The sequence below is a fragment of the Labeo rohita genome, chromosome 8, assembly GCF_022985175.1.
Source record: "Labeo rohita strain BAU-BD-2019 chromosome 8, IGBB_LRoh.1.0, whole genome shotgun sequence".
Taxonomy (NCBI): domain Eukaryota; kingdom Metazoa; phylum Chordata; class Actinopteri; order Cypriniformes; family Cyprinidae; genus Labeo; species Labeo rohita.
In genome coordinates this window covers 6,056,043-6,070,561 of record NC_066876.1, presented here as the reverse complement: position 1 = coordinate 6,070,561, position 14,519 = coordinate 6,056,043, and the positions used below count along the sequence as shown (strand labels likewise).

The following is a 14,519-nucleotide window of genomic DNA, read 5'->3' as shown; positions in this document are numbered from 1 at the left end:
TCATTTCCTCTTTGGCTCAGGTTTGATAAATGCCTCACTTAGAGGGTGAATCTGTTTAAAATGTATTTAAATGGATTCGATTTATCAAGATGCTTGTCCAAGTCTTAAACACATTCAACACTAAGAATGAAGTTTCATTCTTGCTGTTGAATGTTGATTTTCTTGCATGTTGCAGTCAGCAATTGTGGGCTTAATGAAGCTTAAGCTTCATGTTCATACTACACTATTCATATTTGATTGTCCATTTAGCTATTAAAAGAGAAGGCAAAGAGAAGTGATGTGTCAAATGAGATGCATTTGCATGTGTTTTGTTGTGTGCTGTGTGAAATGTATACATGACACAATAACATCTTTTGTGTGCATGAATTGTGTGGAAGAAACCCAGTATTATAAACCAGAGCCTTGGGGCAGACAAACACCAAGCAAACAGCATAGGAAATATCTGTATCAGGCAGACTTCTCATGTAATTTTACCCCCATAACCTACCTCTCCAATTATACTGAAATGCATACCCGCTCAGATTTTCTCTACCCACCCAGATAAGCCATTCCTCTCAATTTACATTTGTATTTGTGTTGCAAATTTAATGTCTCATATGAGTTTACATAAGGCCATTTTTTGGCCTAATTTTGAAGCGAGAGCTGCCAAGTATCATGAGCAGTGGTTTCCTTCTCCTGCTAGTCACATAAGCAGAAGAATGTGCCATGAAACCCAATCCATGAAAGAAGTAATTATCATGCTACAATAGGAGTTTGTGTTCATTGCAATGCACCACTCACGTGAACGACGACATCTCCAGATTTCATTTAAGAGGATTTTGTTTGTTATTTTGGTTTGTGCATGTATGTGTGTGCATCAGTGTGTCTTTGTATATTTGCATTCAGGTTTATGTTATAGACTGAATTTCTCTCTTAGCACACAAAGGTAAATAAACACATCATCCCTTCAGCATTCAGCAAGCTTATTTCCTTCCCTTCTGCCACCTTGCATTGCTCCCTTCTTTCATAATCTAGAAATTCCCGCAACTCCACTGCCAAACCAGACCTACCTGGAGGTGCTGATCTACTGCGTGGGCTTCTTCCTCATCTGTGTGATGGTGGTGACCACCGTGGTAGCCAAAATGCACAGCTCGTCCAAGAAAAGTGACTTCAACAGCCAGCTGGCTGTCCACAAGCTGGCCAAGAGCATCCCGCTGCGCAGACAGGTAACAGAAAGTAGATAGGGGGTTTGATCTCTTTGCCACTAAACATAAACATTTCATTTCAACAGCTTCTTATTTCAGTGTAACTGTGGAACTTCTTGAAGCATGTGATGGACACTGAAAGTATTTCTCCCAAAAAAAAAAAAGGTCACCTTCGGAGGTCGTCTAGAACTATAATACAGTTTGAAGATATTTGTGACCCTGGACCACAAAACCAGTCTTAAGTCACTGGGGTATATTTGTAGCAGTAGCAATACATTGTATGGGTCAAAATTATTTTTTTTTTCTTTTATGCCAAAAATCATTGGGATATTAAGAAAAGATCATGTTCCATGAAGGTATTTTGTAAATTTCCTACCATAATTTAAATTTTGATTACTAATATGCATTGCTAAGAACTTCATTTGGGCAACTTCTAAGGCAATTTTCTCAACATTTTTATGTTTTTTTTTTTTTTTGTTTTTTTTTTTTTTCAGATTCCAGATTTTCAAATAGTTTTATCTCAGCCAAATATTGTCTTATCCTAACCAAAAATTTGTTCAGCTTTCAGATTTAAATTCTTAAATTTGAAAAATTTACCCTTATGACTGGTTTTGTGGTCCAAGGTCACATTTAGTTCTAATGTTAAACAATAAAAAAATCTGTTTATTTCAGTAAATAAAATTTTGGTCACACTTTAGTTTAAGGACCAATTCTTACTATTAAGTACTTTTGCCTCAGTGAACTCCTAATTTGCTGGTATTTAATAATTAGTAAGGTAGTGAAGTTTAGCTATGGGGGAAGATTAGGGATCTGAAATATAGTCATACGGAATAAGGCATTAATATGCGCTTTATCAATACTAATCAACAGCTGATATGAAGTATCAGGAATATGCATGCTAATAAGTAACTGGTTAATAGTGAGAATTGTTGCCTAAACCAGGGGTGCCCAAACTCGGTCCTGGAGAGCCGGTGTCCTGTAGAGTTTAGTTCCAACCCCAATTAGACACACCTGAACCAGCTAATACTAGGCATACTAGAAATTTCCCGACAGGTGTGTTGAGGCAAGCTAAACTCTGGCGGCCCTCCAGGACAGACCTGCCCTAAACTGAAGTGTTACCAAAATCTTAATAGTTCTGTTCTCTAAGGTAGGTCACATTTGATAAAATTGATGACAGAAAGGGAGGAAGTCTATATTCTATAGTGTACCAACGTTTTAAGCATTTTCAAACCAAGCAGCACCAAATGTGCATGACCAGTTAAACTCATTGTGAAATTGCTTCAAGGGGAGATCATTTGACCACATGCAAAATCCACATTGATTCCTACTGAAAGACTGGATTTCATGTGCAGTGATGTATGAATTCAATTTCAAACCAAGCTGAGGTGAATCCGTGTGACCAACTTGAACCTGATGCGAAACTTGCATGGGGAAATCGTTAAGCAAATTTCCTGATCATGGATTCCTAATGAAACTACAGGATTTAGCCTGAAATGATGTATGAAGTCACATACAAACCAAGCAATGTGACAGTCTTGAACCAAATGCAAATTCTGCAAGGGAAATCATCCGTCCTCATGAGAAATTAATATTCATGTGGATTCTTATTGAAAATACTGTATTTCACAGGCAAAAAATGCTTCAAACAATGACTGCATCTTTCCAAAGCTTTCTTATTGCTTTGAATATAAGAGCCTGGTTCCACAGACAAAGTTAGACTAAGCCAGAATTAGGCCATAGTTCAATTAGGCAATTTAAGTATTTTTTTATAAAAGTGCCTTAGAAAAAAACATTACTGGTGCCCATCTTGAGACAAAACAAAGGCACTGATATATTTTAAGATCAGTCAGTGCACGTTTCTTTCATTTGAAATAGTTCAGACTTACATTTTAGTCTGGGACTAGGGGGAACCGGGGGAACATGCAATTTAAACTCAAGGTTGCCGTCAATAATCTGTTGACGTATATAAGTTGAAAAGTATATGACGTATACTTGCAAACCAAGCAGAATCTGCGTGACCTCAGCCTGGTATGAGACCTGTATGGGAAAATTGTCATATGAAATTCCAGATCATGTAGATTCCTACTGAAATTACTGGAAGCTGCCCACAGCAATTTATGAAGTCACTTTCAAACGTCTAAATTTATGTGACAAACTTGAATGAGTTGTGAAACCTGCATGAGAAAATCATTCACCCTTGTGAAATTCCTATTCATGTGGATTCCAATTGAAATGAATGTGTTTTACCAGCAAAAATCAAAATCGGTAAATATTACCTCGCCTTTCCAAAAACATCATACGGCTTTCCAGCAGGCACCTTGATAACAATATGACATCAAAAATTAGTCAAGACTTGATCAAGATGCTGTAACAACATTTGATGTCAATTACTTTCAGTGATAATTGGGTGAAAATATGAAATCCCACACTGAAATTAATTTAATGCATATGCAGACCAAAATGTTTGAAGTTCAATTTACATAAATGTCTTTCTGATGTCAATTTGATGTCTTCTTAACTTTAATCCCACTGGTGTTTTAATGTAAATGCATAATATATCTTAAATTTTAAAATCTCAGAATTAAAAATCTCAAGTTTAAACTTACTGGCAGTAGTCTAGCGAAGTATAAAGTAACTTTAAACCAAGTAGAGGTCAATCTATGAAACCATCTTGAGCCCAATGCAAAATTTGCATCTTGAAATCATTAAGTTTTTATGCCAGTCACAAATGGCTTTTGATATTTTTGTTGAGCTGATTATTAAATATTAAATTGTGTAGTTCTATTTTCTTTGAGAATTGCTGTTGTATAATGTCAGTAAGTCTCATCTCATATGTCTGCATCGGTGGCTCTTCAGCAAGTAACTAACACACACACACACACACACACACGTCTTTTCATGTGTATTTCTATTGCTGTGTTGTATGGAGAGTAAGTTGTAAGTGTTTTCATACAGGTGTCTGTGGACTCCAGCTCATCTATGCACTCTGGTGGGATGCTTGTCCGGCCTTCGCGCCTGTCTTCCAGTGGTTCCCCTATGCTCTCAGGGGTCTCTGAATATGAACTACCCCAGGATCCACGCTGGGAGGTGGCCAGAGACAGGTAACACACACATACACACATTTTACTCATCATTTGTTGACCATCTTATATATGGCCGGGCGAAATGTAGGTATAATATTTAATATTGTGTGTGTTTATGTCTCAGGTTGGTTCTTGGGAAGCCGCTCGGCGAGGGCTGTTTCGGGCAGGTGATGATGGCCGAGGCTATCGGGATGGATAAAGACAAACCCAGTCGTGTCACCAAAGTGGCTGTGAAGATGCTCAAATGTAAGTGTTTTACCCCGCCATTGTTAGCAAACTGTTGTGTGTGTGCGTGTGTGGTGTAAAAATGAATGTATGCCAGCAAACTCTGTCTGGATTTCAGTGTCTCATGAGGAATCTGATGGTCTGCTGAGCTCTCATCTGTATTTCACCTTGACCCTGAAGCATGTTAATCGAGCTCTTGTGTTACATACCATACCACAGCAGCTGTTTATTCAGATTAATGTAATATTTGCGTTTTACTTTAGCACTGCCCTGCATTGCAGCACTACTGCAAAATTAATCATATCTGTCATATTTGTGTTGGCTCATTCACAAATAAATGAGTCTTATGAATTGATTATGTAGATGAATTAGTGAAACAAACTCCCAAACACTCATTATCCATTTGATTCATTCACTTAATTAGCATCTGACTCACTCACTGATCTGTAATGCATCATACATAGGCAGTATTTTTCTGAACACCATTATAAATTGTAACAAACTAAGTTAACCTGAACAAGCATAATAAATGTTTTTGGACTTGTTGTACACAATTCATCAATACACATCACTCAGTATAAAATTACAGTAATAGCATTACTTTTTAGTATCCACTAAAATCAGATCTCACTCTGTACTATTTTCTACAAATAATTCAGTTTCACTGAAAAATGCATTAAATTAAATGTTCCATACTGTTAAGTTGATTTCACGTCGACACCGGAAATAAATGAAAAAGGAAATAAATAAAATCACCCATCTGCACAGTCCGTTTGTACCTTAGAGCTTAGAGGCTGAAGGTTTCGTGACCTGTCATACTAAGATATATGTGTGTTCATCAATATTGCTTTTATAGCCGACGCCACAGAGAAGGACCTGTCAGACCTCATCTCCGAGATGGAAATGATGAAGATTATTGGCAAACACAAGAACATCATCAACTTGCTGGGGGCCTGCACACAAGATGGTGAGTAAAGCATGAAGGAGGGAGGGAGACGGGTGGGCGGAGGTAGACGTTTAGGGATAATGCGATATGGGCGTAAATCATTTCATATTTCAAAACCAATTTGTTAGGCATGCTGCTTTTTGACTTCAAAAGGACAGGATGTTGTCATCAGTCCAGCTATTGTGATTGCAAATGCTAGATAAATTTAACCCAACTTCCTTATTGAATCACTTGTAAATCCTAGATTAAAAACAGCAGCATGTTCAAGGCTACGTCCATATAAAATAAAACACTGATTTGTTTTAATTTTTATGAATTTAGTACACTGCTGTTATTTTTTAGTATTATTTAGAATTTTTAGTGTTATTTAGGATTACTACTTATTAATATGTATATTAATATTATTATATTATATTAAACTTTATATATTTATATTTTAGTCTTTATTAACATTTTAAAATAGATTTAATATTTTGTTTTCAGTTTAATTTTAGTAATTTTGTCTTTTTTTATTATTCAATTATTTAGTTATTTAGTTTAGTTATTTTCTATTTCTATTTAGATTTCATTTTTATTTTAGTTGTAGTCATAGTACTTCAGCTTAAACTGATTTTATTTCAGTAATTTACCAAGGCGAAATTTCTGCATTTTTTTTTTTAAGATAAGTTTTTAATCTAATGTTATTTTATTTACAGCTTTATAATGAAAAATGTTTTTAATAGTTTTAGTTAACAATAAAAACACTTTTTTTCCACTTTTTTCAAAACATTAAAAATACTGTTTAAAAAGTTTGGCTTGGTAAGATATTTATATTTTTATATTTTTGGAAGGAAAAAATATTTTGATTCAGCAGGGATGCTAAAATCTTTGATCAACAATTGATCAAAAGGCTTTTATAATGTTACAAAAGATTTCTATTTCAAATAAATGCTGTTCTTTTGAACGTTCTATTCATCGAAAATTCTGAAAAATAAAAATGTATCATGGTTTCCACAAAAATATGAAGCGGCACAACTGTTTTCAAAATTAATAATAATAATAATAAATGCAGCAAATTAGCATATTGTGGATTTCTGAAGGATCATGTGACACTGAAGACTGGATTAAAGATGCTAAAAATTCAGCTTTGATCACAGGAATTAATTGCATTTTAAAATATATTACAGTAAAAAACTGTTCTTTTAAATTGTAATAATATTTTACAATATTGCAGTTGCTTTTTATTAACTCCAACCTTTGTAAAATTGATGTTATTAAAAAAAAAAAGTTTATTTAAATCACATTTGCTGTCATAATATTGTATGATATATATAAAACTGGCATCATAATGACTTTCCACTAAGGTGGAAACACCTTCATTAGCAAAACTCTGCGTTTAACCACTAATTTTGATCATTTATGTTATATTTCTCCATAAATTGTGTGACTGGAATGTGTTCATATGTTTATTTGTCAGGTCCGCTCTACGTCATTGTGGAGTTTGCTGCAAAGGGCAATCTAAGGGAGTATCTGCGTGCACGTCGTCCACCTGGGATGGAGTACTGCTACAACCCCGACCAGGTGCCTGTGGAGAACATGTCAATTAAAGACCTGGTCTCCTGCGCTTACCAGGTGGCGCGTGGCATGGAGTACCTCGCATCCAAGAAGGTTGGCATCTCAAATGCTTCTGTTCTCATATCAGTCAAATTAACACATGACTTATATGATGAATTATTTGCTTGATTAATATGCATATGTGTTTTCTCTGTTGTAGTGTATTCACAGAGACTTGGCTGCCCGTAATGTCCTGGTAACGGAAGATAATGTTATGAAGATAGCAGACTTCGGCCTGGCCAGAGACATCCATCATATTGATTACTACAAGAAGACCACCAATGTAAGAATTTTGGACTGAGGCATAAGAAAAGTCACTTTATTAAATATAGAAATGTTAATTTGCTCTTTGCTGTTTAAAGTACAATGAACCTGTCCAAGTTGTAAGCTAGTGGCTACAAAGAACCTGTTTGGTTGTAAGCTAGTGGCTTAGGGCTGCATGATTAATTGAAGGCAATTGTCATAGGTGTTTTGTCAGTAAATCTGGTTCTGTAATCAGTAGTAAATCTCCAGCACATGCTTTCAGATGTAGCAACATTTACTACACAGAGCCGTAGTTCACTGACAAGCCACACGATATCGGGTTCATTATCGTAGACGATTTAATCACGTGATAAAGAAGTCAAAGGCATCATTCTGCGATAATGACAGGTGTTTGCGTAGCTTCTCAGTGAACTACGGCTCTGTGTAGTAAATGCTGCTACATCTGAAAGCGTGTGAAAATACCACATTTAATAACGTTTTTACTCCAAACTCACTTCATAACTTAAGTTGAGTGTTTGAAATAAATCTTTCTGTGAGATGATGTGGCTTCTTACATAGAATAAGGCTTGCAACATATTTCGTAGGTTTCTAAGCACTGATAAATCATTGCTTTATTATATATTTTATTATAAGGAAAATTATAATAAGAAGAACTCAGATAAACCATATATTGTCGTAGTCATGTGTTTATTAGTCACGTTGAATCAATGAAAGCAGTTAAATGTTCTGTTTATTCAGCTGCAGCGATCGTGATTTCCTGGGTTTCTTCTTCGGGGCGTATTCTGTTTCCGCGCAAGAGCATGCTCTGGCCTTCAGATGGAGATTTACTACTGATCACAGAACTGTGCTTCCCTGACAAGATGTGCATGACAATCGCAGCCTAATTGCAATTGCGTGCAATTGCCTAATTTGATTTATCGTGCAGCCCTAGAATGGCTTGGCAGCTATTAGCATGTAACAATTCAGTGCTAGCATGTGTAGCATGTTGGAAGTCCTGTTTGCTCGCATGAGTCCAAAGACCCAACCCAATGTTTATACAATGTTCTGATGCAGAGATATAGGTCTTGATAAATGGTTGCTAGGGTACTCTGTTTGGTTGTTAGGAAGTGGCTTTGCAGCTGTTAGCATGTAACTATTCAGTGCTAGCATGTGTAACATGTTGGAAGTCCTGTTTGCTAGCACGAGTCAAAAGAGACAAGTACCATGTCTATGCCATGTTCTGATGCAGAGATATAGGTCCTGCTAAACGGTTGCTAGGGTACTTTGTTTGGTTGTTAGGGAGTGGCTTGGCAGCTGTTAGCATGTAACTTTTCAGTGCTAGCATGTGTAACATTGGAAGTCCTGTTTGCTCACATGAGTCAAAAGAGCTAACCACCATGTCTATACAATGTTCGGATGTAGAGATATACACTACCGTTCAAAAGTTTGGGGTCAGTAAGACTTGTAATAGTCTTTAAAGTAGTCTCTTATGCTCATCAAGGCTGCATGTATTTGATTAAAAATATAGAAAAAAAAAACAGTAATATTGCAAAATGTTTTTACAATATAAAATAATGTTTTTTATTTTAACATACTTAAAAATAGAATTTATTCCTGTGATGAAAAGCTGAATTTTTATCAGCTGTTACTCCAGTCTTAAGTGTCACATGATCCTTCAGAAATCATTCTAATATGCGGATTTATTATTAGAATGATCAATGTTGGATAATATCAACAGTTGTGCTGCCAAATATTTTTTTGGAACCTGTAATTTTTTTTCAGGATTCTTTCATGAATAACAAGTTTAAAAGTTTAAAACAGTGTTTATTTAAAATATAAATATTTTATAACAATGTAAATTATTTATTATTAACTTTTAATAAACTTTTAATTATTAACAATACATCCTTGGTGAATAAAAGTATTAATTTCTAAAAAAAAAAAAAAAAAAAAGAAACAATAAAAATGTACTGACCCCAAACTTTTGAACGGTAATGTAGGTCACTTATAAAAGTCATAGCACACCACTTCTTAATAAGCCTCATGATTTGACGCCTCATTTGTGGGTCTGTGACAAACGGGTTGGGATGAGATTTGAAGGCAGCATTTGTCACAAGCAGATGTATCAGTTCTTTAATCAGAAACAGATAATGAGTAAGTAAATGAAATGCTTGTGTTCTCCACAGGGTCGTTTACCAGTGAAATGGATGGCGCCTGAAGCTCTGTTCGACCGCATCTACACCCATCAGAGTGACGTGTACGTCTGTATATATATATTCTCTCAAACTCACTCGCATACTAAATGCATTTGTCTGTTAATAATAGTCATTCTTTGCATGTTAGGTGGTCTTTTGGGGTGTTGCTGTGGGAGATCTTTACTCTTGGCGGCTCACCGTACCCAGGTGTGCCTGTGGAGGAACTCTTTAAACTGCTAAAGGAAGGTCACCGCATGGACCGCCCCTCCTCGTGTACCCACGAACTGTAAGTTTGTTTTAATGCTGTATCTTCTGTCATGATGGGAGAGGTTTCTTCCTACAGTTTTTAAACCCGTGTTCTTCTTGCAGGTATATGATGATGAGAGATTGCTGGCATGCCGTTCCATCTCAGAGACCTACATTCAAACAGCTGGTGGAAGATCTAGACCGCACCCTCTCTATGACATCCAATCAGGTGAGCCCCTACAGAAACTGCATCACGACAGTTGGTAATCCACTTTCTAAAAAGTGCAACCCTGCATAACAGCATAGGAATATTAAATATCAATAATGATACATTTTGTATTATTCAGTGTTGTTTTTATTTACTACTGCTAATAATTATTATTATTAAAAATGTAAATTATTAAAAATTACTATAATAATCATTTTATCATCAGTGATTATCATCAAGGATAATAAAAAGGAAAAACAACAACAATAATAATTATTATTATTAGTAGTAGTAGTAATAATAATGTTGTTCAGGGTTTAATAAGTCAATAATAATAAAAGATCAATAATAATGATAAAATAATAATAATACAAATAAATAGTGAAATAATGTAATAATAATAATAATAATAATAATAATAATAATAATAATAAAAATAATAAATTCTCAACTTATAATTATTCAGTAATAATAAGAATAGTATGAATAAAATTAAATAACTACTACGATTAATAATAATCAGCAGCAGCAATAATCATAATAATAATAATAACAATAATAATAAAATTGTCAAATAATAAGTCAATAATAAAATATCAAATAATAATAATAACAAATAATAACTTATAATTGTTCAGTAATAATATTCAACAACGTAATAATAATAACAATAATAATAATTATGTTCAGGGATTAATAAATCAATAATAATAAAAATGATCAAATTATTATATTATCAAATAATAACACAATGACAAATTGTGTTAAACAAATAGTTGTTAATTTATTATTATTATTATTGTTGTTATTATTATTAAATAGTAATAAAATCAAATATTATTATTACATATTAATAATAATCTGCAGCAGCAGCAATAATAATACAAATAAAATGTCAAATAATAATAGTCAATAATAATAAATTATCAAATAATAACATAACTTTTATAATTGTTCAATAATATTAACATTAACAATATTCAACAGCAACAACAACAACAACAATAATAATAATAATAATAGTAAAATAACTTCTACTATTTATATTAATAATTATCTTCATCAGAAATTATAATGATAATAATAATAATAATAATAATAATAATAATAATAATAATAATACAAATAAATTATCAATTATTAGTAATAATATTCAACAACAACAACAATAATACTAATAATAATAATAATAATGTTGTTCAGGGATTAATAAGTCAGTAAGAAAAAATGATCAAATAATAATAACTACAATAATAACAATATAATAACAAATAATAGTAACATAATTTGTTGTTGTTCTTCATTTGTAGTAGTAGTAATAATTTGTATCATAATTGTAGTAGTTCAATAATTAATATTATTAGTCAATTTTTTTTATATTTTATATTTGTTGTTACTGAGTAATTGTTAGTTAAAATATACTATTATTATATCAATAATAATAATAATAATAATTTGTTTTTGTATTAACAAAAATAATACATTTTCTGTGTATTTTACATTTTCAGGAGTATCTGGACCTGTCTGTGTCTCTGGACCAGTTTTCTCCAAATTTCCCCGACACACGCAGCTCTACGTGCTCTTCCGGTGAAGACTCTGTGTTCTCCCACGACCCCGGTGCTGATGAGCCCTGCCTGCCCAAATTCCCCCCTCATCCCAACCGCGGAGTGGCGTTTAAAAAGCGCTGAGCTCCCTCGCCTTCAGTTAGTCTCCAGTGTGCTACCTGGCTGGACTCATGAACTCGTGAACTCTAGGAGACAAAGCTTTGCCACAGAGCACACTACAGAGCGGCCAAGAGCTCGGCACGGACTCCACATAATGAGACAGCGAGCTTCACAAAGCTGGAAGAGAACAAACTGGTCCTTCACAGACCCTTTTACCTGTTGTTGCGATAAAGCTATAGGGCACTTGAGCAGAAAGTGGCACACGTGTGTTTCTCTAGACTATTTTCCTGCCATCTGCAGTAGAGACATCAGCATCATCGAATGAGGAAAAGATTAATGGATGCTGGGAGTGTTCAAATAACAAGGACTTTTGACCAAATTCGTAAGAAAATGTACTCCACGCGGTTTATCAGACTGACAGCCTTTCTTGTAAATACATCTAGAAATGTATAAATATGAATATATATTTACACTCTACTCTTATTTTTATGACACTATTTGGATTTTGTTGCTTTTTGTACCAGGAGGCGTTTATGTAGAACTTTTTGAAGTGTAGCTTTTTTGAAAGGGACGGCGAAAAACGTCCACCAGAATTGTAGATGAAATTATATTATTAAGAGCTGATAGATGGCCAGTTTTGTTACTTAATGTTGTTGTCCTCTATCATTGATGCAGCTTGGCAGAAGTGGCTCAAAACTGCTGCTATCTTCCTGATGGTACTCAGTACAGCGTCAGACTTAAGCTATAATGTAATATATGTATTGAAAAGGTTCTCTTCTTCACGTCCTAAGCAAGTCAATGCATTTTTTTAAATGAAAGACGAACACAAATATATAAATCACCTAAAATGTACCTCAGAGAGATGCTATAAATGTTCAGCTTCCTGTAATGAGATGACCGTACATTAAAACAATGGTCAAGTATGGGGAAGATCAACAGATCGCTTGTGTTACTCTACAAAAATCACATCCAATAAAATGCTGTTGAAGAACGAATCACGAAACCCTTCATACCGCATAAAGAACCTTGTAAATATCACTCTTGCTGATGAGTTTACAACATAAATTGTGTTTACGGTGAAATTGACTCTCTCATTTACCGCAGGTTAGTAGGCGTGATTAAATATTATAATGCAAAGCTTACAGTGTAAAAGCCGGGCGTAGCTGTTAACGCTTTATTTATAGCGGTGTGAATGACCCTTCTTAGCGAGGTGCTATGCTACAAATGCATCAGACGGTGGCTTTGGATGATTGGCTCCCTGCCAGTGGCTGATGCATCACTTCCACCACACGTACTTTAGCCAAGTGAACCCTGATGCCGACTACAAGCCAAGACAAAAGTACCAGCTTTGATTTATACGGCTGAAAATATAGTTGAAGGTTGCAGAGTATACAGCAATTTGAATTTAACGCTGTTTCTCATGTTTATGGGACGCTTGCAGTAAATTTTAATTTCCGGAACGTTGCTTTTGTTCTGAGAGACGCAGCACGGGTCAGCGGAGATGGATTTGTGAAACACTGGCTGTATGTCTGTTTTCTCCAAAGGCATGCATTATGATTGGGATTGTTGCATTGCGCTTTAGTCAACACCAAATTTATAGCTCAAATGCATCAATAAATGTATCAGCTTTTATTTTATATGCAACAGCTTGTGTTGAAGTCTTATTCTGAGTTTGAAAGTGAGTGACTCCAAGGAATGGTTTGCCTATAAAATTAAAATTCTGCCATTGTTTACTCACCTTCATATCATTTCCAAACTTCTTTCATGATTATTCTATGGAAGAAAGAAACTGATGCTCTTTTTCTAAACAGTGAAAGTGAATGGTGACCATATGACATTAAAAAAAACAATATAGCTGCAAGCAACAATTACCAGGGTTCAAGCCTTAAGGCATTTAAGGACATGAAAAAAGACATATTACATATTATTTATCAAGCCTGTAACGACCTAAATCAATGATAAAATAAAGCATTTTTGGCAAATCCAGGTCATTTACAATAGAAATATGATGGGGTTTTTTTTTAACGTTTATGACTATTATAGCACCAGCTGTTGTCCGATTTCCCTAAAACTTTGCATGCTTGTTTAAAATCACGTGTTGCATGTGCGCAAGTTTTTGTTTAGGCTTTATAGGCTTTTGGGTAAATTTGGACAGGCTCTTTTCTAAACCACCCTGTTATAGCTTAACAAAAAAGGGTACATTTCAACGTTTTAATAATTATTGACCTAGAGAGTCCAGTTTTCATTACTATCGGCCTCTATTAACCTTGTCTAATAGGTGCTCAAAGTTCATTGATCTATGGCAGCCATGTTTTTTTGAGATATGCAAATGTCCTTGTAGCCACTTGTGGCACATTGGGCCAAGAGCGTGTGATTTTCCCATCAAAAAGACAAACGGCTGCCTATTAATGGCTGTTTTTATGTTTTTCCCTCTTATAGCGCCACCAAGTGGCCAAGCTCTACAACTTTTTTCATGTGAACTTAGATTAAGCTCTTACATACAAGTTCTGAGTTTGGCGAAGATGTCTCTTTGTGTTCAAAAGTTATAGCCGTTTTAGTAAAGTTGGCCCTGCCCGTTTCAAATGTTTTGGCGTCCCTTTGCGACTGTGAGTCGAAAGTTCAACTTTTTTGATAATTATTGATATTCACTCTCCAGAGAATCTTTCTGCACTGGTTTAGTTCCGATTTGGCGAAAAACGTAGGACTACATCGCAAAAGTAGTTTTTTTTTTAAAAATGCAAAATACCTGAAAATTTCGCCAAACGAATCAGAAGCGTGCATTTTGTCTCGTGTGAGTCAAGGATTCCAATGACGTAAGACACTTGAGCCTGTGATGATCGGTTAAGGACAGGGTTCTTCAGACTTGATCCTGGAGGGCTGGTGTCCTGCAGATTTTAGCTCCAACTTGCCTCAACACACCTGCCGGGACGTT

At 34.8% G+C, this 14,519-nt stretch overlaps 1 protein-coding gene across 2 annotated transcripts in view; it reads left to right on the top strand.

Annotated features, from left to right (window-relative positions):
• fgfr1a (fibroblast growth factor receptor 1a) overlaps positions 1 to 13,320 on the top strand; it is a 50,705-nt gene extending 37,385 nt beyond the window's left edge. For both annotated transcript variants that reach the window (XM_051116896.1, XM_051116897.1), the window contains exons 9-18: positions 1,015 to 1,205; positions 4,140 to 4,285; positions 4,392 to 4,513; positions 5,349 to 5,459; positions 6,895 to 7,085; positions 7,192 to 7,314; positions 9,461 to 9,531; positions 9,618 to 9,755; positions 9,839 to 9,944; positions 11,432 to 13,320. In XM_051116896.1, the coding sequence (XP_050972853.1) occupies positions 1,015 to 1,205; positions 4,140 to 4,285; positions 4,392 to 4,513; positions 5,349 to 5,459; positions 6,895 to 7,085; positions 7,192 to 7,314; positions 9,461 to 9,531; positions 9,618 to 9,755; positions 9,839 to 9,944; positions 11,432 to 11,611 (1,379 nt within the window). In that variant the 3' untranslated portion in view covers positions 11,612 to 13,320. The remainder of the gene's footprint in view (positions 1 to 1,014; positions 1,206 to 4,139; positions 4,286 to 4,391; positions 4,514 to 5,348; positions 5,460 to 6,894; positions 7,086 to 7,191; positions 7,315 to 9,460; positions 9,532 to 9,617; positions 9,756 to 9,838; positions 9,945 to 11,431) is intronic.
• Positions 13,321 to 14,519: the final 1,199 nt, after the last annotated feature.